The 27,874-nt window shown below is 37.1% G+C and overlaps 1 protein-coding gene across 2 annotated transcripts in view; it reads left to right on the top strand.

Annotated features, from left to right (window-relative positions):
• The window catches only part of LOC145688446 (protein arginine N-methyltransferase 6-like), a 111,093-nt gene that overhangs the window by 58,777 nt on the left and 24,442 nt on the right, over window positions 1-27,874 (top strand). The window contains exons 4-6 of one of the 2 annotated variants that reach the window (XR_014131909.1): window positions 8,851-9,024; window positions 15,988-16,144; window positions 23,745-24,036. Coding sequence is in view for 1 of the 2 variants with exons in the window: in XM_081762681.1 (XP_081618807.1) it covers window positions 8,851-9,024; window positions 15,988-16,144 (331 nt within the window). In the remaining variant the exon portion in view is untranslated. The remainder of the gene's footprint in view (window positions 1-8,850; window positions 9,025-15,987; window positions 16,145-23,744; window positions 24,037-27,874) is intronic. The other variant, XM_081762681.1, reaches the window with a different exon arrangement.

Here is a 27,874-nt window from a genome sequence, read left to right as displayed (position 1 = left end):
TTGTTACAATTTTCCTGGTATAGTGTGGGGCAATATTGTTCCACACTGTACGTAATGCTTTTCTCAAACCTTGTTTCACCGTAGCTCGTACATATTGACCTTACGTTGCAATTCGTTCCAAAGATTCTCAATGGGGTTAAAGCCGGTACTGTGGGGTGGGGTTTCGCGCACTTTTGGGCAGTTTTAAAACAATCATTTCTTTACAACGTATACTTTGTTTGGGATCAATATCTTGATAAAATTAGAAGTCCTCCTAAGAACGTTAAGATATATTTATCAGAATCTCATCAATACACACTTACTCTCCAACGTCTGGTGAACATATATAACCCAAACCACTACACTTCCTCCTCCGTATTTTACAGTAGGCTGGAAGTTCTTGACATTTATCTCTGTATTTACTTGTCGAATACTATTATTCTACCATCATATTCATGCAGGTTTAACTTAAATTCGTCGATAAACAACACATTCCCATCAGTTTTTGGGTTTATATTCGAGAGCTCTAGAAAATTTAAGTATCTTATATTTCTTAATTTGGATAATACATGGTTTCTTTCTAGCAAATATACCATTATATCCTTCCCGTATTAACTCTACATGGTATAATACACTGACCAGACAAAACATTGTTACCACCCCACTACTATTTGAAGAAGTCGTTGAGCTCTACCGAATATTCGAAACTGCACATTAAAAGCATTCTATAGCTTTATAGTCGTAAAGTAATAATTAATCACAAATATACTTACTATTAAAATATGTTATACTTACTATTGTGGTAACTTCACAATATTTTACAAACGCAAGGAAACGAACAGAAACTTTAAGAACACAATGAAGTCCTCTTTATTAGTTGCCTGTCCAAATGCTTTCTTCTACTAGAAACAAATGTCAAACGTAGCACACACTATCTTGTAAATGAATAGCGGTTGGTCAAAAGTCGGTTCAGATTATCGTTTGTAGGAAGATTCTAGCCTAAATTTATGAGACACACATACCCCTTTCTATTTGAAAATATTGTATGGTATATAATATGCGGAATTCAAGTTGGCTACCACGATCATTTAACTCAGTTTTAACACCAGTACCAACTTGTAACTTTTACTTTTCCTTTGTCCACTTGTCTCTTTGTTACTGCCCTGTCATGATACTTTATTCTATTAGATACATATGTCAAACACCCAGCCTCATAAACAGATGGGTATGTGTCAAAAATGAGATCACATTCTCATTTGTGAGAATATAAAACCTAAATTGAAGTATAAAATCATAGCCTTTTCCATTAAAAAAAAAAAAAAAAAAAAAAAGTGCGATCTTTAATATAGCGGAATTCAAGATGGCTTCCACGGTGACCACACTCCAAATTAATGCAGTTTTTTGCAATAACGCCAATTGCAACATTTGATTTTTTTCTGTTCATGTGTGTCGATATTATTGTTCTGTCCCAATACTTTTGATCAACCCTGTATGGAGATCCACATGTATGTTCTTACAGCAAAATTAAAGAAACGTTTTCAAGATAATATTATTCATACAATATGTGTTTTTATACTTTGATTGAGCAGAAATGGAATTTTAGAACTAAGGAAACAGCCATTAATAGATAAAGTCTGATTGGACTATGTCTCGAGAATACAAACTCAGAGAGGGCACTTTTGACGCGGGGCCGTTTTGACTCGGGCCTTTCTGTCCTTGCTCTTTTGTCCGGGCTCTTCTGACATGGAATCTGTGCTTCTACCTTCAAAATTTCAACTTAGAAGTTCGAAAATTGTACCCTGTCGAGTGGATACCCGCTATTTTGAAAAATGACCACCATTTTAAAATTTTACGTTGATATGCCGCCAAAATCTACCCAGGAAATTTAGTGTGTCTCCTGCTTTACTCTGAAAATTTAAACTTAAAAGATCGAAAGTTGTACGCTGTAGTGTGTGTGGTACAGGCAGAAAAACGAACAATTGTAGGTCAAGTCATCCCAAGAACCTCAGTGACGTTCGCCAAATATGAATACCAAATAACTAAACTAACTAACTAACTAACTCTATGGCCTATGGAACCCGGAGGTTCAGTGCCGCGTTCACAAAAGCTCTCCACTGACTTCTATCCTTAGCTAATTGCATCCAGTTTCTACTTTGTATTCCTATCTCTGCGAGATCCATCTTAATATTGTCCTCCCATCTGCGCCTAGGTCTTCCTAATGGTCGTTTTCCTATGGGTCTACCAGTCAAGACTTTGAAAGCGTTTCTACATTCTTCCATTCTAGCTACATGACCTGCCCACCTAAGCCTCCTAGACTTGACGACCCTAACAATGTTGGGTAAACCGTATAAACTATGTAGTTCCTCGTTATGAAGCTTCCGCCATTCCCCATTCTCGTTCCCCTTGGGTCCGAATATTCTTCTCAGGATCCTGTTCTCCTATATATGAATACCAAATATATTAAATTAAAACAAAGATGTAATTCATGTTTTCTAAAATAAATGTTTCAAAATGTCTTATATGAAATAAATATTTTCCAGTGTAAAATAAATAGTTTTATTGTTGAAGTATTCTATTTTATTGTGCGTTCAATTGCGGGAATTTCCTGAGCACTTCTTTCACGACGAGTTTTTCCCGAAAATGCAGCTTTCTTTACTGTACATCGAAACTTCCACTAGTACGAAAGTTGAAATCAGCACTTGAAATAGTAAGAGCTACATACTCTTCGGAACTCAGAGCATTAATCTTCTTAAATTTGACAAGAAATTTTACGCTATTACTGGCGTTGATTCTACAGAATGCTTCTTTGAAGACTAGGAACAAGTGACTGAACTAAACTGTTGTTGGAAAACCAAATTTTACTGAAAAATACTTGTGTTATCATGAAAGCTAAGAAATAAAACTAATAGTTTTACTAATCTATTTACATATTTGATAGTACCGGCACTTATGACCTTAAACCCGTCAAACGTATGAGGGATAATGTTCCTCGGCGTCGCCGAGTCGGCGATCACACTATTCACGGAAAGTATTTTCTAAAATATAAAATTGCATATTTTACTTCAAATAGGCTATTAAGCATAATCCACACATTAATTTATTCTATAATTATCTCAAGCTATGGTAAGTTTTTTTAATTCTTTCAGTGCAATCAGAATTTTATAAATGTCTTATGTTGAATATTGTTGTATACCTTAACGTGGAAGCATAATTTGTCCAAGGTAATTCCAAAATCTGATAAAAATCACCTTCAATGTGATCACCTCAGTTGTACGAATAATACACTAGTGTTTTGTTTTTTTTTTTTTTTTTCGGGCTGGACCCACTTGGGCAAACCTCGTCCCCTTCCCACTCAGGACACCACATAATCCTCTTGCTGAGAGTGTAAACGAATGGCAATAAATAGTTTTGGTTTCCTTATTTTTATTTCCAGCAAAGCAGCTGGTTGAGAAAAAAGTAAAAAAATCAGAATCATCCTGTGACGAAGAAATAAATTAGTTCAACATGAGGAATCGTGCAAGTTTATAAACACACGAACAACCTCACCCGTGACCAAGCCTCCCTCACCCCCTATTGTAGACACTTGCCCTGTTGTAAAGTGAGGGTGGGGAAGGGGTTAGAAACGGATGGCAAGAAAGGTTCTTTTCTTTTTCTTGCAAAACATATGGGTGAAAAAATTCAACATTCAGAGCCATCTATTGAGGGAAAAATCGGAGAATTGAAAAGTTTTCTCCGGTAGACAGACTCTTAACACAAGCATCGAAAATTTGGTATAGAACGAAACGAGTTACATGCTTCAGAGATTGAGTACAAATAAATTCACTCAATTATTCTTATATAGACTACATGTTATTTTCTATTATTATTATTATTATTATTATTATTATTATTATTATTATTATTATTATTTGCTCACTAATAAAATTCCAAACAGAACTGAAAGATGCTATTTAATAGGGACACAATAACTTCGAAAGGAACGTCAATGGTTAGTTAGTTTAACTGTTTCATTGTCTATGGCGTAGTAATCATGGTTTTTAGTTTCTGTGTGAACACATGTTCAGATTCTACATCAAACAATAGGTCCATGTGACCACCTTAACTGCTCAGTTTTTAACACGCGAATTCTCTGTACGTGAATTGCCACGTTTTATTCTTGATAGGAATGTTTGTCAGATAGAAACGCGAATAGTAGTTTGGAATCCACATTAAACAGCAGTCTCTTTATAATTTTATATTTTATTTGCTTCATTAGAATTATTGATTGAATTTTGCTCAGTAAGCTTCTCTTTCCGTTTTATGTAGTCTCAGCGCTGAAAGGGAAGTTAAACTCCAACCTCGAACAATCAATAGGTTCACGGTTGGTGCAGTTTTTGTGATAACTTTTTTTTAAGCATAAACATTCAAAATAATTAAAAATATAATGAAAAGTTTATTTGGGTAAGAAGTCGCAAGGTCTAGATGTTGTATATCAACACATTACTTGTGAAATTGAGGCAAAAGGTGGAAATATAGTAATCAGAATGGGCAGGCCGCGGGATTTAAGCGAGATATTTCTCGTTAATGAAGTGAAGTTTAAATGTTCCCTTACATAATTTTACAAGGTGTAGTTTAAAATAGTGACTTGTCTACTTGTTATGATCCAGTGTATGTTTTTGATTTCGCTTATTGTGGTTCATTGATTGAAGGTAAATGTCCCTTTTCATGGCCGAGTTTATATGAGATGTAGACCTTCAGCTTCTGGAATTCAAATTACCGTAATGCATTACATTTACAAAGCTGTCCCATCGGGAATTGAACCCGACACCTCGTGCATCAAAAGTGTGTGCCGAAGCTACTAGGCCAGTGAGTAGAGCTTGCCTAAGTTTATTATTATTCTAGCATCCTATCATTAATCTACGAGGCTAAGAAAGAAGGTGATGATGAGAATGAACGGAATGGTGGAAGGAAGAAATTGGGAGAAACGGGGAGAACCCAAATGAAAGCCACGCTCCCACGTTTGTTCACCATAAAATTTAGAATAATAGTATCTTAATGTTAGGGTCGGGTGCAATTAGTTTAAAATGTGTTATTTTAACAATGAAAACATCAGCACATTTCGTAAATTTTAAAAATTCAAATTTTTCTTCCTGGTAAAAGGTAAAATCGCTATGAAATTTAGCTGAAAATAGTTTTTTGGCTCTAGTTTGAAAATAGGGGATTTTCTTTTTTTAGGTGAACAACGCACGATTATGCACGGAGGCTAAAATAAATGGCAATAGTGAGATGGATAATAATGGTGGAATGAAGAAACTGGGAGGAAACAAGGAAACTCCGAGAAACCCCATACTCATGGCGTTTATACACTACAAAGTGCAGGGTCTCCACGCGTCAGAGATAGAAGTAACAAACGTATTATTATATTTTTAAAAATAAATATTCACAATTTAAAGATTCTTTCCACCGTGTTTGTATATTTATTTTAAATAATAATTACAGAGTTACTTGCTGAAGTACTACAGAAAATAAATTGCAGAAGTCTTTATCTGCTTTCCTGAAAAAGTAAGCAAGGGGAGCCCAGTTTAAGAAAATAAAGAAAAAAGAAAGAAAGATAGCTCGAAAAAAGTAAGAAATAGAGATAACTCGCTTTATGCGCAGCAAAATTTATTAACACCTATTAGTGCGTTATCTTAAAGTTTTGCTTTCTTTTCTGAGTTAGTATGTTCGAACCTAAGGTAACTTTACTGTGGCGTGAAGGCTGTAATACTGACGTTGCAATTACCTTGTTTGTTGAGATTTCCAACCGTTTTTGAAACATAGACCAGTGTCCTCTCAACCTCCTGTGCAGAAGGCGGATAGGATGAATCATACACTACAAAAAAAAAAAAAAAAAAAAAAAAAAAAAAAAAAAAAACTTTCAGATATTCTTGCTTTTACTTTGCTGATTTTGATGGATTTTTCATAAATTACTCCTTAGTTTTGGCTCCAAGGAAGGTTCTGGACAAAAGCATGTTTGGGGGGACACTTGAATTAACAATGAAAAAAAATATATATATATATAAATCGCGTAAAGCAGATGGTTAATCATAGTAGTCTATTCGTAGTTAGGTATTGCCCTTACTTTTAGAACCAAGGTTTTGGCTGCTGATTAAACTTATTAAAATGACCGGGTTCGATTTCCGATTGGGGCACTCGGTCGATAAAAGTATAAAAGCTTTTTCAGGTCAGCCATCCTGAATGAGGTTTTCTTGGGTTTTCCTTATTCACATCAGAGAATTGCCGGGGTGGTACCTAATTTACAGGTCCCAGGCCTCAACTTTCCTTCCCCAATCCTTTCTTTCTTCCCTTTTCCCGGATATTATGCTCGCCGAGGGACATCATGCCTCAAACGTGACGGACCATAGATGCCGAAAGCCTAGAAATCTAAATCCTGATTAAAATGACATGGCGTTTTCTTGTTTTCAATTTATCTTTACGGAGTTTTCCATTATTTAAGCAATAAAATATTCCTCAGCATTAAAATACTTTAATAGTAATATATATATATATATATATATATATATATATATATATATATATATATATATATATATATATATATATATATATATATATAATATAAAGTTTCATACAGCTCATGAAGCTTTCCATGGTGCAGTTGCATTAACGTATCTATCGATCACATTGCGCGAATGTGCCATTTTTTAAACAAAGCTTGGTAGACCCGAGGTAAATATATACGAGGATCATTCAATAAGTAAAGAGACAAAGTCTATATTTTTAACACTAATCAATTTTTTTTTTTTTTTTTGTTTTGTTTTGTTTCAGGGGTGTTAGCTGGCAACCTTGGGATATGCTCTGATCTGCTGTTTCGTAATTTTATGTCAACATAACTTCAAAAATATCAATTCATCATTGCAAGTCCTCTAGAAGATTGCACCTTAGAAGAACAGCGCTCAGTCATTAGGTTTTTAGTTGCAGAAGGTGTAAAACCAAGTGAAATTTTTTCTCGAATGTTGAGACAGTACGGTAACAGTTGTATGAACCGTGCGAATGTGTACAAGTGGGTTGATCGGTTTAAAAGTGGCCGAACAAGTGTAGGTGATGAACCCCGATGTGGACGTCCTGTGGAAGTTTCTGGTTCTTCGTTGGAATCGAGGATTGACGGATTTATTCGTGATAACAGAAGAATTACTGTTGAAATGATAGCTGAGGAAGTTCAAGTAAGTGTTGGAACTGTTCACAATGTCATTAGGAACATTTTAAAGTACAGAAAAACGTGTGCCTGATGGGTTCCCAGACAGCTTACTGACGCTCATAAAGAATCAAGGCTTTCCATTTGTCAAGCCTTAACGCAACGAAGTTTGATTTAAGGAGACGCTTTTTTTGAAAGAATAGTGACTTGCGACGAGGCCTGGATCCATCACTACGACCCTGAGACCAAAAGGCAGAGTATGGAGTGGAAACACACTAGCTCTCCAGTTCGCAAAAAATTCAAAGTTCAACCTTCCGCTGGTAAAGTGCTGCTGACCATCTTTTGGGACTCACAGGGTCCAATATATTGCGATTTCCTTGAAGATCAGCGAACTATCAATAGCCTATACTATTCTGAGATGCTAGACCACAAAGTTAAACCAGCTATCAGGAGCAAACGCCGTGGACTCTTGTCAAAAGGAGTCATTCTTCAGCACGATAACGCCCGCCCTCATACAGCCCAGCTGACCCGAGGTAAGCTTCAAGAATTGGGTTGGGAGGTCTTACCTCATCCTGCCTACAGCCCAGACCTCGCCCCATCTGATTTTTACCTGTTTGGACCACTCAAAGACACCCTACGTGGAAAAAGATTTGCTAACAATGAGGAAGTTAAGGCAGCGGTGCATAGGTGGCTTCGGGGTAAATCGAAAGATTTCCTCGCCAAGGGAATTAGGAAGCTGCAAGAAAGATGGGATAAATGCATAACTGTAAAGGGTGATTATATTGAAAAATAGCCTTAGTTTTGAAAGATTGAAATAAATCGTTATTGAGCTATAGCAATTTGTCTCTTTACTTATTGAATGCCCCTCGTATATATGTCCCATGTTAAATCGAAGCTGTTGGTCCACATAAATCTATCCACTGTTGTTAATTCTTAAGGGAAAATAGTATGACCAAAAGAAAGTCTCTGTAATGTGGTTGAGTAGGAAAGAGGCAAGTGTTTGGGTAGTAATAGTCGTAAAGAGAAGTTATTGCTACTGAAGGACAAAGGATAAATTGATGGTGCTCGAGATAAATGGTTGAAACCAGTGAAAATCTTGAACAAGGGACACCCCAAAACTTAGGCATTGTATGGTTCGATTTTTTTTTTTTTTTTTTAATATAAGTAGTAGTTGTTTCATTATTATTATTGCGTTGATGATACGAACAATGTGATGAACAACGCTAAGAATGTGTTATCCATAGTAATGATGAAGAAAGCTAACAGTTGAATAAGAATGTAATTCTTACATTTTTCAGTATGTTTTCAGTTTCTGTTTTTCTGTTCAGTTTTTTGGCCAAATTATGTGGACACCCTGTTAAACATTCATGATTCAAGTGGAGACACTCGGTGAAAAAGGTGTAAAAGGTTTTTCAAGCCAGTCATCCTGAGTAAGGATTTTTCTGGGCTTTTCTCATCGCACCAGGCAAATACCGGGATGGTACCTAATATACACGTTCTAGTTCGCTTCCTTCCTTTCACCTTCCCGAATAGTGTGCTCGCTGAGGAACATCATCCCTCATACGTGATGAACGTAAGACCATAAATGCCGGCAATACCCAGAAATCTGTATAATAAATAAATAAATGTATGATTCAGTTAGAATCTGTTGGAGATAATGATCGAAATTATGTATGTTCTCTTATTTTTTCTTGTAGGTTATTGACCATAATCAATTATCAGACAGAATTACTTTAATAAAAGGAAAAGTAGAAAATGTTTTATTACCAGAGAAGGTCGACATAATAGTCAGTGAATGGATGGGCTACATGTTACTATATGAAACTATGCTCCCTTCTGTACTGCTTGCTCGAGATAAATGGCTGAAACCGGTGAGTATGTTGAACAAAGGACACCCTAAAAGTTATGCATTATATATATATATATATATTTTTTTTAAAAATTTTAGAAACTACTACAGATATCAAAATAAAAGTAATATGTGGTATATACTTGGAATATCCTTTTAATTGTGGTATATCCTTTTAATTCATTTGGAAACTTGTCATTGAGTTTTTTACATTTTTTTAACGCTCAGAAAGCAGAATAAACACTATTGTACTATCCACTTTAATCTCGTATCATCTATTCTACCCTGCACAGAAGAATACAAGTTTGGGGTGGGGAAGTGGGAAACAGAGGGTGTAGTTGTTGCCCTCTCCAAACTACCACGATAGTTTATGATACTCCTAAGAGAGAGTTTTTCAGAGTTGCCAGGTATATGGTGAATGCCATGTTTGTTTGGAAATCCAAAGAAATGTTCCCTTTTATTCATTTGGAGGGAGGAGATGTAAATAAAGCTTTAGTGACACCTGGCACATGGCTACCCAGCAGTTAAAGAGGAGAGACGTTCTGTCTGTCTGTCTTAGTCTTTAAAATGACGGACGAAAGAAAAAAGCTTTTCCGAATTTGTCAATGAATATATTGTATTTGAAAGTAAATATGTTACTCTTTTCGCTGTAGTTTAATTACTTTATTTATTTATTTATTTATTTATTTATTTTTATTATATATTTTTTTTTTTAGTCTCGATACTTTCATCTCTAGTAAGAAAATAAAATTATAAATCAATTTACTTCGTGTCACCACATTGAAAATTTACTCCTCGCGCCTAGCGTTCATTATCGATTCAAACAACTTTATTATTATTATTATTATTATTATTATTATTATTATTATTATTATTATTATTATTATTATTATTATTATTATTATCTTTTATATTTTAGTTTATATCGGTTTTAACAGAAAAATCTGATAGGGTCTGTGGTTACTGCTCTTCTTGGTGGTTTCCCATTTGTTAATGTAGCTTTCTTCCAGAAGAAGAATGCCATCGTGGCTTACTACCTAAAGCAACTTGTCTTGCTTAAAGGAAATTAAATCTTTGAGTTTAACGTCCGACGATTATGCTATTTAGGATAAGGGAGACGGATGGTTAAGGCAAGTGAATGATGATGGAGGAATTGGTGGAATGAGGAAGTGGGAGGAAACGGGAATGCCCCGAGAAAACCCAGGAGCACAATGTTGTCCATCACAACTTGACAGGGGATCGAACCAGGGTAAGCGCTGTACCACTGAGCCACTGTGCACCCACCAATAGAGTTTAAGTTACAGTTACATCCTCACAATATATTGGTGTACAAACACACAAATACGAGCATTAATGCTCAAATTTAAATATAGTTACAGATCTTGTCGTATTTTCAAATGAATAAATTGAATCAATACAGTTTTTAAATTGCAATTAAATCGTCACAATAGTTTTATATGCAAGTTGACTGCTGGCTAGCGGTCCTATTGGCGCCTAAGCATGACCGTGAACTATTAAGAATTAGCGTCCCTCTCAGTCTGAGATGTTTTATACGTAACTATCAAATTGCCCGTTCTTCGTACGGGGAGATATCGGTTCATTTTGGACATAAAGGGCAATGGGAGCTGAATTTGGATATAAACGTATCGGAAGTGTCACTGTTCATCTCAGCGACCACCATGAAAACTATGGACCCGACGCTAATATCGGTCATTTTCGATCATTTTTAAATATCTGTCCCTTCCCCTAAGTTGTACCGTCAAAGTGAAATAATAAAAACTACCTCAGGCCCGAACCTCATCTATGTCGAAAATTTGATCGAGATCGGTCGGGTAGTTCAATAGTTATTAGGTCACAAAGACAGTCACTTTTATTATATATATATATAATATACAGGGGTTCGACGAAAAAATCTAAAACGTTTGCAAAAGTGTGAAGTCCATTCCTAGTATGGTGTGGGGCCTCCTTTTGTGTCCAAAACAGCTTGGATCCAACGTGGAATGGACGTATACAGATCCTGAATCGTGGTGTGTGGAATTTTGTACCATTGTTCCTCCAAAACATGTTCCAGTTCCTTAAGAGATGCAGGTGGGTAATGAGACCGAACACGTCTTTCTAAGGGAGCGCGGTGGCTCAGTGGTAGAGCGTTCACCTCCGGTGCTTGGGGTCCCTGGTTCGATCCCAGCTCGCGCCGTGTGGACTTTGTCGTGGACAAACACCGTGCTCGTGGGTTTTCTCGGGGTTCTTCCGTTTCCTCCCACTTTCTTTATTCCACCATTTCATTCATTTCTCATAATCACCATCTCCTTTAGCCTAACCGGCATAACCGTGGGACGTAAAACTAAAGATTTCATTTCATTTTTACGTCTTTCTAACTCAGACCACAATAGCTCAATGATGTTCAGATCTGGTAATTGTGGGACCCAGGGGAGGTGTGATAGCTCCTGGTCATGCTCCTCAAACCATTATTTCACCGTTTTTGCAGTGTGAAAGGGTGCCAAATCATCTTGGTAGATGCCATCACCATCAGGCAACAATATTTGGGCCATGGGTAGAACCTGGTCCCCCAATGTGGCCTTATACGCCTTAGCATTCATCATTCCTTGCAGGGCTATGATGGGGCCTGCAGAAAACCAAAATATCACTGCCCATACTGTAACAGAACCACCCCCATACTTTACAGTTGGGAGCAGACAGTCTGTATCATAGCCCTGCGACGGTGTTCTTCATACGTAAACATGACCGGTTGTTGTAAACAAGGTGAAAGTCGATTCATCGGACCACATTACGTGTTTCCACTGCTCATGAGTCCACGCCTTGTGGTCCTTGCACCACTGGATACGCCTCTTCGCATTTACTGCTGTGACCAGGGGTTTGGCGATAGCGGCCCTGCCATGAATTTTTATTTTATGAAGTTCCCGTCGCACTGTTTTCGATGAAACCGGGTTCTGTAGGCCGGAATTGAGTTCAGACGTAATTTTCATTGCAGTGGTCTTCTTCTTAGCTGCTACAATCCGTTTTAATGCCCTCCGATCCCTATCTGACATGATTGTCTTTCGACCACTGTTGTGCTTTGCAGACGTCGTTTGCCCATGAATTGTGTATGCCCTCGTGACATTGGACACAGTGCCTTTCGATACCCCCACAATGTTCGCCACTGTTGCCACTGAAGCTCCAACCAGACGGGCACCAACGATCATGCCTCTTTGGAAGTCTGTCAGGTCGCCCATATTACCGCACCACTTTCACACCACGACACTCACAGGTGAACTGGTTACTGCTGACGGAAGAGGAAGGTCTACACGACACATTGAAAACAAAAAACGATCGGCAACCGCAACACGTGTTGTACAGTGGAGAGCCAAACTTACGTGTCCTATATGAAGTGTTTTTAGATTTTTTTGTCAATCCCCCTGTAGATATATATATATATATATATATATATATATATATATATATATACCCTGCCCTTCCCTACGTTGCACCGAAATGAAATGATAAATACCATTCCAGGCCCAAGCCTCATCCATGTTGAAAATTTGATCGAGATCAGTCGGGTGGTTCAAGAGTTACGAAGTGACAAACGTAGTCGCTTTCAATATTATATATACGTAATAAGGATTAATTACGTCAATGAACTTTGCTCAAGAAAGTGAATTCAGCTAACGACGAAGATAATTTCGAAAAGGGTTATCTCTAGCTTTAGAAAAAAAAAATTTTTACACATGACTTTTCTCTATTTTAACGAAATTGACTTATCGAGGTTAAACATATAAATAGAAACTGAAGAGTGAAAACCATAGGCTATTAAGGATTTGCTAGTTCATATAATGGTTTCAGTTTCTGGTGTTAATTGAAAGTAGTTTTTACCTTCATTAAATTGTGTAATTAGTTCATTATATTCTAACCATTTAATATTTATTTCATCACTTGCACCTTTTTTGTTTTCTTGAATTGTGATTTCTAGAAGGAAATTTAGATTTAAGACTGGCCACCCTGTAAAATGTCTTCACGGCCGGGAGTGGATGAAGATAATCAGCTGGAAGTGTCGCCAAGATCGAATTCTATAGCCTTGCAACCTTCTCAGCAACAGAGATTAGTATACTAGCTTTTACTGTTATCTTTTTGTTTTGTTCTGTTTAATTTTGTTCTGTTTCGTTTTCTTATTTTATGATTGTTTTCTACATGCCACCTGAATATTTATTTGGAGGGAATGTCTAGATGGTCTATTTCTATTAGAGAATATGCACATTGCTCTGTAAACAATAAGGGAAAATAACGAAAGGGTCTAGGATCAACTTTTTGTACTTAATCTCTGGAAGGCAGGCCCACTTTTTATGACCAGAAGTGTACAAAAATGTTGAATCCCAATTCAGAGAGACAACACGCACGACTATGGAAATAGCTGTGGAACTACTTTTTAGTTGTAATGAGAGCTAAGGGACTCCTTAATAACTTTTCTTTTTTTGTCGAAAATCTGTAACTATAACAAAGTTTTCTGCGGTTGTTAAGGCCGACTATTTTGTTTTGAAAGTAACATTGCATTAGTTGACAAAATAGAAGATGAATTTTTCAAACAGCAGAGTGTTTCAGGAATACTTCACTACTCCGACTCTCCCTCCTTCGAATGCATTGTTCCAAATTTCATATTTTAAGGTACTTAACAAAAATTAAGTCGCCCAAGTATGGTTTGGAGAAATGTACAATAATAAAAGTGTTCTGATCATATTGCATGTACAGGCAGATGGATTAAGTGCGGGATTGACAACTGTGTAGGAATGACAATGACATTTCGAGTACCGGTCAAGTCCTTTTTTCTTAACTTTCTGTTTTTGCTTGTTACAAAATAAGAGATAACAAGGAACCTATTTTTGAGACAACGTCAGTTAAAACTAGACAGATCATAGTTATAAGAATATTTGGTAATATAGTTACCTTATTTTTAACTCCTTAATCGGATATGCGCCTTTTGTCAAATGGTATTTACATCAGTGTCCTACTTCTTCACAGGAAGGAATTTAGGTGGTTGAATGTATGTACGTTTTCAAAATATACTATAACCACTTTGGAAAGATGTTTCGTGGATTAGGAATACATTTATGACATTTTACACTGCATTTTTGAAATCCTTATTAACTTTCCAGTAAGTGTGAATTTCAGAACGTTCGTTTCACTCACGGCCTTGTATTACTTAAATAAAGTGAGACATGTTGTTCCGTTGTATCACCACATCGTTCAAAAGACTTTCGAGTGCAGTAACATTTCGAAAGCTGTAAATAATTACCTAAGGGTAATATGGAAGAACTAAAGAAATGTGAGCTTTTATACTATTTTGTATTTACACTATGCAGAGTTCTATGGAAATCTGAAATGGTAGAGTGAATACGCCTGGATGATGTGACGTGGAATAATCCAACTAAAATTTGCTCAAATACCATTTTTATGTAGAAAATCCTGGTTTACTTTCTTTGTATAACATTGCCTACTTCCTTAGCATCAAATTTAGGTGTAAAATAATACTTATGCGTATGTATATCAAAGCATGTATAGTGCAAGTAATATCTAAAGTTCTGCAGGGAACTAAAACTCAGTAACATTACAATTGTTATGTTTAAGAATACAAAGTTTAAAGGATCAAAGTTTAAAATTTTGTCCTGGCCCCACTACTGACTGGCGCCTGCTTTGGTGATCACATAACTCTATGATGACGTCCACACATGAAAAGGCACGGTATGTGCTGTAGTTTGCGGAATTCATTGAAGTTTTCCGTTTCGGTGCAAAGCAAGTTCAAACAACGTACGCCCAGCAGAGACAAGTACCAAGAAGTGGTATGAAAAGTTCAAGGTTGTGAGAAGGGTGTTATATTTATCACGCAGTGGAAGACAAGGAATGAGTGACGATGTGATTCAGATAGTGCAGGAGCGCACAAAGGGAGTCCAATGAAATTGCTTAAATGAATATCTTTGGAATGGGAATCCAAAGCGAACGTTACACAAGATCAGACAAAAAGAAGTGACTGCCCGGCCATATTTGTTGAAATCTGTGCCTGATGTGATAGACGAAGACTGTGACATGAGAGTGGAATTTTGTGAATCAATGCTTATCCCTTTACAACGTGATGGTGACCTGTCTCGGATGTCACCATGTTTTATGTTTTTCGAAACGTGAACAGGCACAACTGCTGAATTTGTGGAGGGAGAGGGCTTGAAAAATTTACACGTGTTTATACGTGGGATAGTCCCAATGTTAATGTGTAGTGCGCTGTTTCAGTGGTCTACATCATTGGTCCATTTTTCTTCGAGGAAGACATGGCAAATGGCGACAGATATCTGAACATGCTACAGACATTCTTTGTGGCGGAACTTGAGAGGTTAGGCATATTAGTAAGGCCTACTGGCCAACAAAATTGGGCACCGCCACATTTTGCACTTGATTTTCGGCAGTTTTTTAATGAACAATTTCGGGAGAGATGGATTGGTCGAGGAGGACCTCACTTAGTGTGTAAGTTCGCCAGATTAGACACTTTGTGATTACTGGCTGTGGGAAGACATAAAGATCAAGGTGTATGCTCAGAAAGCAGCTGAACAGGACGAACTGAAGGACAAAATAACTGGTGTGCTTTTGAATATTCCTGACGATTACTGTCAGTACGTAATTCTTTGTTTCAGGAAAAGACTGCAACAATGTTTCAACATGAATGGTGCACATTTGATGGTATGGCTATGAACTTAACACGCATGGAAAAGAAAACTTTGAATTTTAACTGTAACTGCACATAAAATTATGTAGTAATAAACTTATTAATTTTCAAGTTACAGAGTTTTAGTTCCCTCCAGGACTATATAGAATCAATGTTCATCCGATGGATCATATTTTAACGCTTTTTGATATCGTGTAATTAAGGAGAACACTAGCTTTGGTTGCTTGATATTCTTATTACTCTGTAAGTCATATGTTTTTACTATTTTATATTATATTTAAACAGGATGGCTACTTGTTTCCCACGACTGCTACTCTCAGTTTTGCTCCTGCTAATTTAGAAGAATCGTATTCGGAAGCAGTCAGTTTTTGGAAGGAAACATCGCACATATATGATGTTGATATGTCTGTGTTGACACCTATAGCTGAAGAACAGCTGTGTGGTAAGATGCTTATCTACCTAAATGTTTTATAATTAGATCGTTTACACTGTTTGTTGTTAGTGAATTATCCTTGTACTTCTAACTGATATGTAAAACTATGATAATTCCTATAATCTGTTTTTTTTTTTCTATTTTTGTTATAAATTTATTTCTTAACATTAGTGAGTAGACGGTGACTCTGTAATAGAACCTCACTCCTGATACTTTCGATTGGTACACAAACTTCATTTCATGTGGTACACAAACTTCATGATGGCTTTCCCAGTTTACTTTTTCTTTATTATTATTAATCAACTAGTTTCATTTAATATATCCACTTTTTTCAAGCTTCATAGAGAATAGTTGTCGCACTGTTGATAAATTTGTCGATAGTACATGGAAAACAAAACCAGTTGAGAATGCTCCATGAGCATTGCCAGAACGAACTTAAAAAGAATGGAAAGATTGAGCGGGAAGGATAACTATCATTGTTTCTAGATGTAAAAGTAAATCTTTTTATCCGCACCTCCTTCTCTCTCTCGCAAAAATTAGAAAAATATTATCCCTCTATGACTTACAGCTCTCGAGATATGGCTGCTTAAATATCTAGAAATTTGAAATTCTTTGGCCAATATCTGAGGAACGGTGGCCAGTTGGCCAGTAGACAGTTAATCAGTGGCCACCGGTTACTATTTGGTATTGAAATGTTCAGCATCCTCTTAGGTATTGATCAACACCAATATGATCTCTCTACAACTTATGGTTCCCAAACTATGGCTCGTTAAATATCTAGAAATTGGCCATTTCTTGGCCAATATCACGGGAAAGGTAAGTCATAGAGAGATAATATTGGTGTTAATCAATATCAAAGAGGATAATAAAAATTTTGGTACCAATATTAGTTGGTGGCCACTGGTCAACTGGCCATTGGATAAACCAGCGTTTCCCAACCTTTTTCAACTTGCGGCACACTATAGGTGTAACTTGAATTCTCGCGGCACACCCATTATATATATATATATATATATATATATATATATATTCATTAACTGTTAGTCATCCAACGATGCGTTCAAATATAGAGTATTCACTAAGAGTCATTACATTGGCCAACAACTTAAATTAATTTGTTTACAATTAACTAAATTCCTGGTCGGAAACAAGAAATATTAAATCAGAAATAATTATGTAATTATAACGTAAAAAAAGAAAAACTATAGTCCCTCAGAGTATAAACACTTCATCCAGTTCCTTGCCAGGTGGTAAAGTGCCCAGGACCGACGAGATGTTACCACGTTGGATAGAAACGGATATCCGCTGTATTAAATAAGATGTGGAGCGAACTTCGCCGGAAACACAAGAAATGCGTCTTCCTACCTCCCTAATGAATTCAAGACTTCTTGCACCCCAAGCACCACTTGTTTCAATAGCGATTGGAGTGAAAACAAACTTTTCGAGAAGGTTGTTGTATTTTCTTTGTTTTTCAGCTTCTCTGCGATTAGCAACAGCTCCAGCATTCAATACTGACAGAGGGAGACTTGAATGAGCGTAGGTATCAGCGCATGTGAAGTCCCACAATAAACATTTACCTCTCATCCATGGAACCAGTATCATCCCATCCGGTCGCTTTCCATCCGAACGACAGCAACCAGAAGGTTCCCGTATTGAAGGAAATCCAGCTGTGTTGAGGGCTCGTAGTATTATATCATTTACAGAGGAATGTCGGGCGAATCTACCAGCGCTCTTCATGCATGAAAGACCATGCAGGCCACGTTGGTTAACCTCATCCCCACAAGCTGGACAGCGATGAGGCTCACAAACTGCTAATCCTAAACGTAAGGCTGCAGCAATTCGAAAGCTTTCATTTGACAAATGAAGGCCTAAAGGCGGAGAAGGTATCGCCATCAACCATGCACCCGCTTCAGGAGACGAGGCAGCAAGAAGCCTGGCTTTATCTTCCGGAACAACAACAGATTGTAACAAATGATTATGTAATTGACATGCAATTGGTGTATACCAAGATGACTGATAACACTTTTTGTTAATCTCCGGAAGGCTTGTATCTACCAAGTTTGCCCACTTATTAGAGCCTTCTTGAACTGAACCATCTGGGTCCAAACAATAACCCTGTGGAAGGAGAGCTTCGATTAAACGCAGAGATCCGTGGTATGACGCTAAGAATGTAGGAATCGCCATATCCACAGCTCGTCATATACCAAGACCGCCCAAACCAACGGGTAAACATGCTTGTATCCAAGAGTTGTCATTTAAGGAACAGTTCAGAATTGATTCAAGGCCAGTTTTCAGGACAGTATCATATTTTTCCAGCAAAGAACTCTCATGCCAAGATGGAAAGCATCGTAAAAAATAGGTTAAGCGAGGGATTGATAAAGATGCTCGTAAAAGGAAAAATGCTGAATGGGCTGAAATTGAGGGAAGTCGAGACAAGAACGATTCTAAAGTAGATATTTTGTTCAATAGCACGTTAGTGAGTGCTTCCGACGTGAGAGCAGCACCTAGAAGACAAGCATTCTGGATCGTTAGAGGGCGTATGCCTGGTGCAGCTTCATTAAATCTTCTAAAGATTTCGTCGAATGCGGTTTCATCTGTTCCAAGACAACCCACCTCGCATTTAGAAAAGTTGAGACTCAAGCCAAGAAGTGATGCCTTCTTATTTATTTCTATTAAAGACTAGCAGCGTTCACCCCGCTTCGCTGCGGTCACCCCGGAACGCAATAAACTTTGTTACTTAGATAATTTTTACTTTTTCGCTTTCAAGTGATATGATAAAAACCATAGAAGATTGCAGTAAATGTTAACATTATATCGCCTGTCATTTATGTTAACCCGCCCCGCTTCGCTGCGGTCACCCCCGAACGCAATAAACTTTGTTACTTAGATAATTTTTACTTTTTCGCTTTCAAGTGATATGATAAAAACCATTATAACGCCTGTCATTTATGTTAACCCGCCGAGTGACACGGTCATGCGGGTTGCATATACATACGTTTATTTTTATACCTATGATGAATAACAAAGGAGGACACCTGAATGGTCAATTATCTCAAGACACTGGTAATTGAAAATTAAAGTGATATGATAAAAACCATCTAGGGTCCAAATCCTAATAACCCCCCAAAAATAAAAGAAATTGGTTCAGCCGTATTAGCGTGATGAGCGGACAAAGGATTTGTACGTTCTCTTTTATATATATAGATGAAAGAACTATCTCGGGTTCGCCACCAATTGTTCCATCGTCTAAGTACCAAATGTTTAATTCGGTATCCAGTGATTTAACTAAGGAGTGAATGGTTATAGCGAAAAGTGCTGGGCCCAGGGGATCACCTTGTTGTACACCTCTCTGAGAAGAAATAGTGTTTCCGTTGAAAAACAGATCACTTGCTTGAGCATAACATTGATAAACATATGGATAAATTGAAGGAAATTATTTGTAAATATTATTTGTAAATATAAAATACCGTGGTATTTTTATGTGATTACTGATTTCCTTACAGAGAAGAAAACTCGATCACTGATTTTTGCCCGTCGTAAATTATTATGCTTATTTTTCATTCTAATTTTAAAATGGAAAACAATTGCAATGAAATACAGGACTCGGGTTTTTAAAAATCCACTTTCTCTTTCGAAAACTGTATCTAACCTTTAACTAAAAGGGAAGATCACTAAATAACGAATAAATAAACAAATCTCCTATACTTTTAAAACACAAATGTATGCATATTTGCTTTGTTGAATTTATTGAATGATATGTTAAAATTTCAAGTTGCGAAATAGTCTGTAGCAATAGAGAAGCAATAATGGTCATGATAATGATAAATACGTTTTCTATCATTATAATGTACAGAAAAGTAACACAGTATTAAACTTAAAATTGTAGATTTATAGTAGAGGTTCATAGTAATGTGAAATACAAATATACATTTTCCCCTATGTCTTGCATTTGATTCCTATAGAATTTATAATTTGTTTCGATTTCCTCATGGCACACCAGCGGTCCATTCGCGGCACAGCAGTGTGCCGCGGCACACCGGTTGGGAAACGCTGGGATAAACCAATGACCAGTTGGACAGTGGCCACCAGTTACTATTTGGTACCAAAATATTTTTCATCCTCTTAGGTATTTATCAACATGAATATCTCTATAACTTATGGTTCACGAACTATGGCGCATTAAATATCTAGAAATTGGCCATTTTTGGCCAATATCACGAGAACTGTAAGTCATAGAGAGATGACATTGCAATACCTAAGGGGATGGTAAAAATTTTGGTACCGATATTAGTTGGTGGCCACTGGCCAACTGGCCATTTGGCCATTTTTGGCTAATATCACGGGAACGGTAAGTCACAGAGACACGATATTGGTGTTAATCAATCCCTAGTAAAATGTTACACATTTTCGTCTGAATATTAATTGATGGCCACTGGCCAAACAAGTGGTCAGTTGGACAGTGGTCACCAATTACTATTTGGTATCATAAAGTTCACTATCTTCTTAGGTATTGATCGAATCCATATCATCTCTCTACAACTTATGGTTCCCGAGCTGTGGCTTCTTAAATATCTAGAAATTGGCCATTTTTGGCCAATATCACTGGAACGGTAAGTCATAGAGGGATGATATTGGTGTTAGTCAATACCTAAGAGGATGGTACGCATTTTGGTACCGATATTAATTGGTGGCCCCTATACAACTGGCCATTGGCCAAACCAGTGACCATCGGTTACTATTTGGCACCAAAATGTTCACCATCCTCTTAGATAACGAACAACACCAATATGATCTCTCTATGACTTACGGTTCCCGAGATATGGCTCCTTAAATCTCTGGAAGTCGGCCATTTTTTTGGCCAGTATCTCGGGAATGGTAAGAGTGACGCGAAAAATTTAATCACTTTCTCTGATAGTTTTTGAAGCTCTATCAAATGCACGGTTCAAAATTGAAAAAATCGCAAATAACAGACAGACAGGCACACAGACAATTCAGTAACGAACTTTTTAAGTTCGTTGATTAACAATACGGCTTCCTGTATTTTTGAAGAAATCTTTTCGAATGTACTAGTCTTTCACTCCTTCTAAATATTCTTAGGTTACCAGTTTTTTCGATATTGACCACGGGGTTCTAAAGACATTCTGGTAATTCATTTATTCAAGTCTAGAAGGTGAAAGATCACTAATTACGTACAAAATCAAATGTTCAGTTTCTACGAAACAAGGACAGAAATAATGTTGGAAATTTTTATTTCGCTTCGTTAAGCTAGTTACGTACAGATGATACATATGATAGTTTTTTTTCTGGAATATCTTGTTTCTGTTGCTAGGCATGCTTCAGATGATTCTGTATAAAGCTGTTGGAAACTCTCTCCTTTCTCTAATGTTCATCATAAGTGTTATGGTAACACTGGTAAGTTATTTGCCGCAGATTTTGAAAGCTTCTATGCTAAACAGTGCTTAGCTAACTTGTCTGTTTTGACGTAAGAATTATCCACTTTAACATCGTGTAGCGACCATTGTCTTCATTTCCCTCTTTTACTTTTTACTAATTGTAAAAGGTTACATTTAATGTTAAGTTAAATTGATTATTTTTCGTCCCTAGGCAGAACTTTGTGCAAAAGAGGATCCGTTAACTCTTCTCTAATTAGAAAATTGCAAATGTCCAGATACCACTGTTTCTGCTGAGGTGTCGCCGCACGTTTAAATGGGTTGAATGGTGTGCTGTAGAGAATTGTTCGATCCTTTGACGTGGAATCTCCTCAACAGCTGCTTGCAGAATATCGTTGTCAGATTCAGCGGTTAGCGTTTGTCGTGACAGACGACGGAGTCTGGTGATGCCAGATCGGAATTTTCTGAAACCTCTGACATTTGCAGACACCAATGATCCGGTGACTATTTACAGCATTGATGTTCTGTAGCGCTACGGTCGTCGCTGAATGTGCGTGTGAAACTCAAAACATTACATTCATATGTATTTTTCTAACATCCGTAACTGCTATACAGCTTCTTGCAGACCAATCTCCATACGTACACAGAACACAAAGAAAAGCCATAGCATTAAGTTCTAGGTGTAGTTTGCAATTCGCTTGTCGCATGACGTTTGCCCAGCCGTGAAGAAACAAAAATGAGAGAGAGAGAGAGAGAGAGCTGTATGGGTTAGTTTCTGAAATTTACGTGTCCGCCATGTTATATAGAGATTAGTTACATAGAGTTATTGTAATAGCAGTAAATGATTGTCAGGCAAAGATTATTCAAACAATATATTACTTAACTTGTTTTGCCAATTAACATTACTGAGTTGTCACTTTTTGATACAAAGATAACGAGTATACATCTCACGCTTTATGAATTCAGTATGGGATACAGAGAAGGAGTTAGAAAATTTTGAATCGTTTGCTTTATGAGCACGGAACTTCGTATAGGGAGCTTTTCGATACTCAATAATCAAACATCACATTCACTTACACTATTTTAGAAATTCCATTTCGAAGGAATGAGAAAGTGATGAAAATTAATTTCAGTCACAGAGTGAGAGAGGATAGCTTCTTCTGAACCACTGGATATAAAAGAATGAAATTCATTATTTAAAGATTTTTAATACGGAAAATAAGAATATCGTATTCATTTCGACGAATTTAGAAAATTGGACTCCTAAGGGTGGAACGAGAGTACGAAATTTGTCATATGGTTTATATATATAATGAATATTTGTCAAAAACACGGGCTTTTTGATCTCATTAAACTACATAAATTTTGAAACTTTCACTCCGAGTGGATGGGAATGGAATTCGAAACATCGAACACAGGGGAGACAGACATTTTTTTTTTCACCTTTGGCCAGTAGTATGAAAAGGATTTTGATGTAGAAATACAAATATCTTATATACTAGCAGCAAGTTTGGAAATTCTGTTCGAAAGGTATAAGGATAGGGGAAATTTCACGATTATTAAATGCTTTCTTGAATTTTTGGTTTGGTTTGATTTGAGTTTAGTGTCCCTTTGAGTAGCGAGGCTATATGAGACGTGGGCCTACAGCTTAACATGGGATCCGAACCACAGAGGTCCCGCCGGGAACCAAATCCTAGTCTCGCACGCCTTTTTTAATATATAGCATTTTGCTTGAGAGAATACTAGTTTGTCATTCACTTGCACCAATTCAGTGTAAATTATGCAAAGCGATGGTGTACGGCGAGGAAGGGGCAGAAAATGTCTGCGGTAACAAGTGGGGGACATTCGCTAGTTGGCGAAATAACGCTTTTCTGTTTACTTTAGTGGTAAAAGAATTCCTTAAAATGTCTTCACTACTGCTGAAACACATTTTTAACTTGATGCAGAAATCAGATTGCTCTGTGTTGATGTGTGGATAAGTTTCCAGTGCTCTGCGAGGACATCCTTTTCCTGTTTAGATTTGTTGTTGCTGACTTGACAAGAGCTCAGGTATTACTCCACAGACGATTCTTCAGATCCGACGTTTCAAATTCAACGGAGAAATATTATTATTATTATTATTATTATTATTATTATTATTATTATTATTATTATTATTATTATTATTATTATTATTATTATTACAAACTCGAAACTGCGCCTCTTTTTCCTGTTTTCAGATGCAGTTTGACTGATTTATTTGTCTTGAGTTATAGATTGTCAGCTCTGCTTTTAATCCTTATGTAGCAAATTGAGATTATTTTGAAGATTGATGTTGTTATTATGTAATAAGTGCATGAATAAGAGAGATGAAACTTGCCATCTTCATACCGCGATACAGTAAAATGGAAGGAAAACAAGGAGCAGGAAGAAGGATAACGCAATTTATCGTTGATTTGAAAAATAGAAGAAAATATTGAAAGTCAAACGAGGAAGCTGACCTGCCAGCAGACAGAATACTGAATAATAATAGTAAGTGCGTCCTTATTAATTTATGTTATTTCACAATAGGGACTACGTTAATTTGTACTTCCCTGTTTTACAATCTGGTACAGTAAAGACATTGTAAACAATATTGATCACCTGTAAACAGACTCCAACTTGATCGTTTAACCCAGTGGATGTCAACGTGGCGTTAACTCCCCCAGGGCGTTCTCTTTTCAAAGGACGGCGTTAAAGAAGGAGTGGAATAAAAAGGAGCGATTGGGAGGTGATAGACTATTTAAAGTTTATGTCCTGTTTTTTTATTATTATGAGACGAAAGCCATTATGGGTTTTACAAATTACCAAAACTTTTGGCCAAATATTATTATTTTACAATAATAATATTATTTTACACAAATATTTATGTCCTTTTTACAAATATTATTATTAAAATATTTTCTAATCAGCAGCTAAAGATTTAATGATTTTGAGGAATAGGAAAAAAAGTTACGTTAACAATTTTCAATAATGAGCGTTCTTATACTGCTTCATTCAAGTCTTACGTTTGGCCTTGTGAATGAGTGGATTAGGTTAAGATGGCGGGAAACACTGAGGACAATCACAACGCCCAAGGGGACTGGGCTATAAAAAGTTGAGGACCATTGGTGTAACCCTTTTGGCTTTGCCGCTAATGTATTCGTACATTATATTGTAAGGTTAACATAATTACTCTGGAGGATTCAAAATGACTGATTATTGTCTTTAGATGTTTTTGTACTTGTCTAAATCATTTTCCGATATTTCTATGATGTTTCAATCAGTTGTCACGAAGCTACGCACAGTACTTATAAGGGCTACCACGAGTGTTTTATTTGTGGCGGAAGAAGTGAAATAAATCATCTTTTTGCTTTAGTGGTTTGTTTCGTATCAGCAAATTACGTAGATTAGAAAGATATTTTCGATTAATGCCATTTTGTATTTTACATACAGGTTTCCACAGTATAAATTAAGTTGTACACAAATTTGTACCGTAGGTCTTAGTGAGTGTTATACTGTATTTAGGATGATTCACTTATATTGAACCGAATTTGAATGTGCCACGTACCTAAGAAATGTCGCGTTTCCACCACCGGTTGCATTTGATCAGCAGCCCACCTCTACCATCTATTGCCCTGCATCGGAGTTTCCATTGCAGGAGACTGCATTGCACCTGGGCCATGGGTATTGCATCCCACTCCTCTTCACAGGCTTTCTACAGACTAGTGGCGGTACGGACTCGACGATGGGATAGGCATCGCTTGACGAGTCCCGAAGCACAATAGTCCATTTGGATGGCATCTGGACTCTTGACGGGAATGTCAGAGAAGGGAATTGCCAAAGTTCCAGTTTCCTTTTCGATGTGGCGATAGAATTCCTACGATGTTTTCGCCATGTGGCTGGATGCCTTTTGTTGGTGCAGTTCAACCTTGTTTACATCTTGTCTGTACAATGTTGGGATTTCATGCTGGTACATTTCAGTCAGAACATGAGTCTAGTAGTACACAACGTTGATTTTAACGTTTCATCCACTTTCCGAAGACGCAGTTTGCTTCTGTACGAGAAATTGGCCACAATCATGAACCCTTCTGAGAAACGGTTCTAGCTGCTCGCGTCGGTGTGGTGAGCTCAGGAATCTGCGCTGCTTATTTCCGTCAGCACTACACATTTCTGCGACGTGCAACGCCGTGAACCTAGCGTCGGAAAGAGTCACAATGAACCACTCCCAGAATCTGTTCAATTTCGGCGGGATCAGATTACGCTCGACCACACTACTCTACTACATGACTAACGAGATACTGTTGCATGCTTCATGGCAATCTCATTGCGATAGATTGCACTTGCGTGGTGCGGTTGCACATTGACTTCCGCTGAATATAAATACATGAAATTCTGTATTCTAATTAAAATTCGGACTTAGCATTTACGAGCTTTTGTACAAACAAAATAATTATTGACGATTTCTCCAAATTTTACTTTTATTATTATTATTATTATTATTATTATTATTATTATTATTATTATTATTATTACACTAGGTAAGATGTGCACCTACAGCTTAAGGTGGGATCCGAACTCTATGAGGGGGTCGCGGTGACTCAGTGGTAGAGCGCTCACCTCTGGTGCTTGGGGTCCCGGGTTCGATCCCAGCCCCCGCCAAGTGAACTTTGTGGTGGACAAACACAGTGTGCGTGGGTTTCCTCGGGGTTCTCCCGTTTCCTCCCACTTTCTTCATTCCACCATTTCATTCATTATTCATCATCACCGTCTCCTTTATCCTAACCGGCATAACCGTGGGACGTAAAACTCAAAGATTTCATTTCATTTTTTCGAACTCTATGAGCGCCCGCCAGGAATCGAATCCGGGTCTCCCACGACACCAAAGGTGCATACGCTAACCGCTTAGCCACGAGGGAGCTCTTAGACTTTTTTATAAGTTACTTTTCTTTTTGTAGATTTGTTTTACTAAAATATAAATTTGAATGTGCAGTACAATCACAGTTATGCAGTTTGATCAATTTTTATTGTATTACACGCACACATACGAACTTATATGTTCACAATATGACTGGAAACAGTTGTCTTCAATTTTAGCAAGTGCAGGATCTTTTTCTGAGTTCGTATTTTTTGGGTATGAAAATAAAGCAGTAAGACTGAAGCCGATAAATGAAATCGCTCACCAGTGTTGCAAGCAACAAGATTTTTTTTTTTTTTTTGTATGTATATATTTTTAGGCAAAGTAGTTAGGTTACTCTTTACACAGTAAGATCACGTTAATCCAAACATTTTTTTGTACATCCCTCCTCTTTTGATAAAAGTAATGGCACAGCTGAACAGTGTACAGCTGAAAGTCTTGTGTGACTGTTCTGTTCACCGCTAACAGCGTGCTGATATCAGAAATTGAGTGAAACCCCTGCCTCTTTATTTTGTGTGTAATCTTGGGAAACAGAAGGAAGTCTGGTGAGTTTAGGTCGGGAAAATAAGGGGGACACGTCAATCAGCAAGTTGGGTCGGTAAAGTTTCTCCGTGGCCGAAAAAAACGGGCCTTCAAGAGTCACGCGTGAAGACGATGTATGTGGTGTTTTACGATCGGAAAGATGTGGTTCACAAATAATTCGTACCTGAGAATCATACAATCACAGCTGTACTTTACAAAGACATTGTGAATCGGTTGTTGAAGACACTGCGACGTGTGAGTGCGGAAGTTCTTGATTTTCACGAGTGGCTCTTCCTCTAAAAGACCGCGCCTTTTTGTTAACCAATTTTTGACTAAGAAACAAGATGCCTGCATCAACCACACACACTCACTTTCTCATCTTAGCCTAATTCTACTCCATTATGTAGAAGAAAGTAGAAACAAAACAACAGGAATATATATTTTTATGAACATTACAATAATTAAACCCTAATGTTCACAAATGTATACGACCCATAGTTCTGTAAATATTACACCTGCAAACAAAATGCGAATCGTTTTCAAAAAGCATAACAGTGTACAAAGAAAAATCGGTGAGTAAGGGAGAAAAAAAAACTGAAAGGATTTAAAGGACGATTGCGAAAAGGCTGCTATCAAAATTAATAGGTACAAAAGTATGAAAGCAGATAGCAGTAGCTTCCACAATTGGGCAAGACAGTTTATTTCTTCTTCAAAACGAACAAATATTGAGGTATTGCTGACATCCATAAACAAAATCAAGATTGAAATTAGTCAACTTTTGGAAGTAGATTCTCCTGTGTTAATCATGTTGCGAATAAACTAAAAGAACCAAAGAATATATAAGCCAACCGGAATTTTGGCCGAAAGTGAGGAATAAGAGAGTTCTGATCGATTTTTTTAAACAAGGCCTGT

This window comes from Thermobia domestica, chromosome 6, assembly GCF_964235325.1.
Source record: "Thermobia domestica chromosome 6, izTheDome1.hap1.1, whole genome shotgun sequence".
NCBI classification, from domain to species: Eukaryota; Metazoa; Arthropoda; class Insecta; order Zygentoma; family Lepismatidae; genus Thermobia; species Thermobia domestica.
The sequence above is the reverse complement of the archived record's forward strand: the minus strand, read 5'-3'. Positions and strand labels throughout refer to the sequence as shown.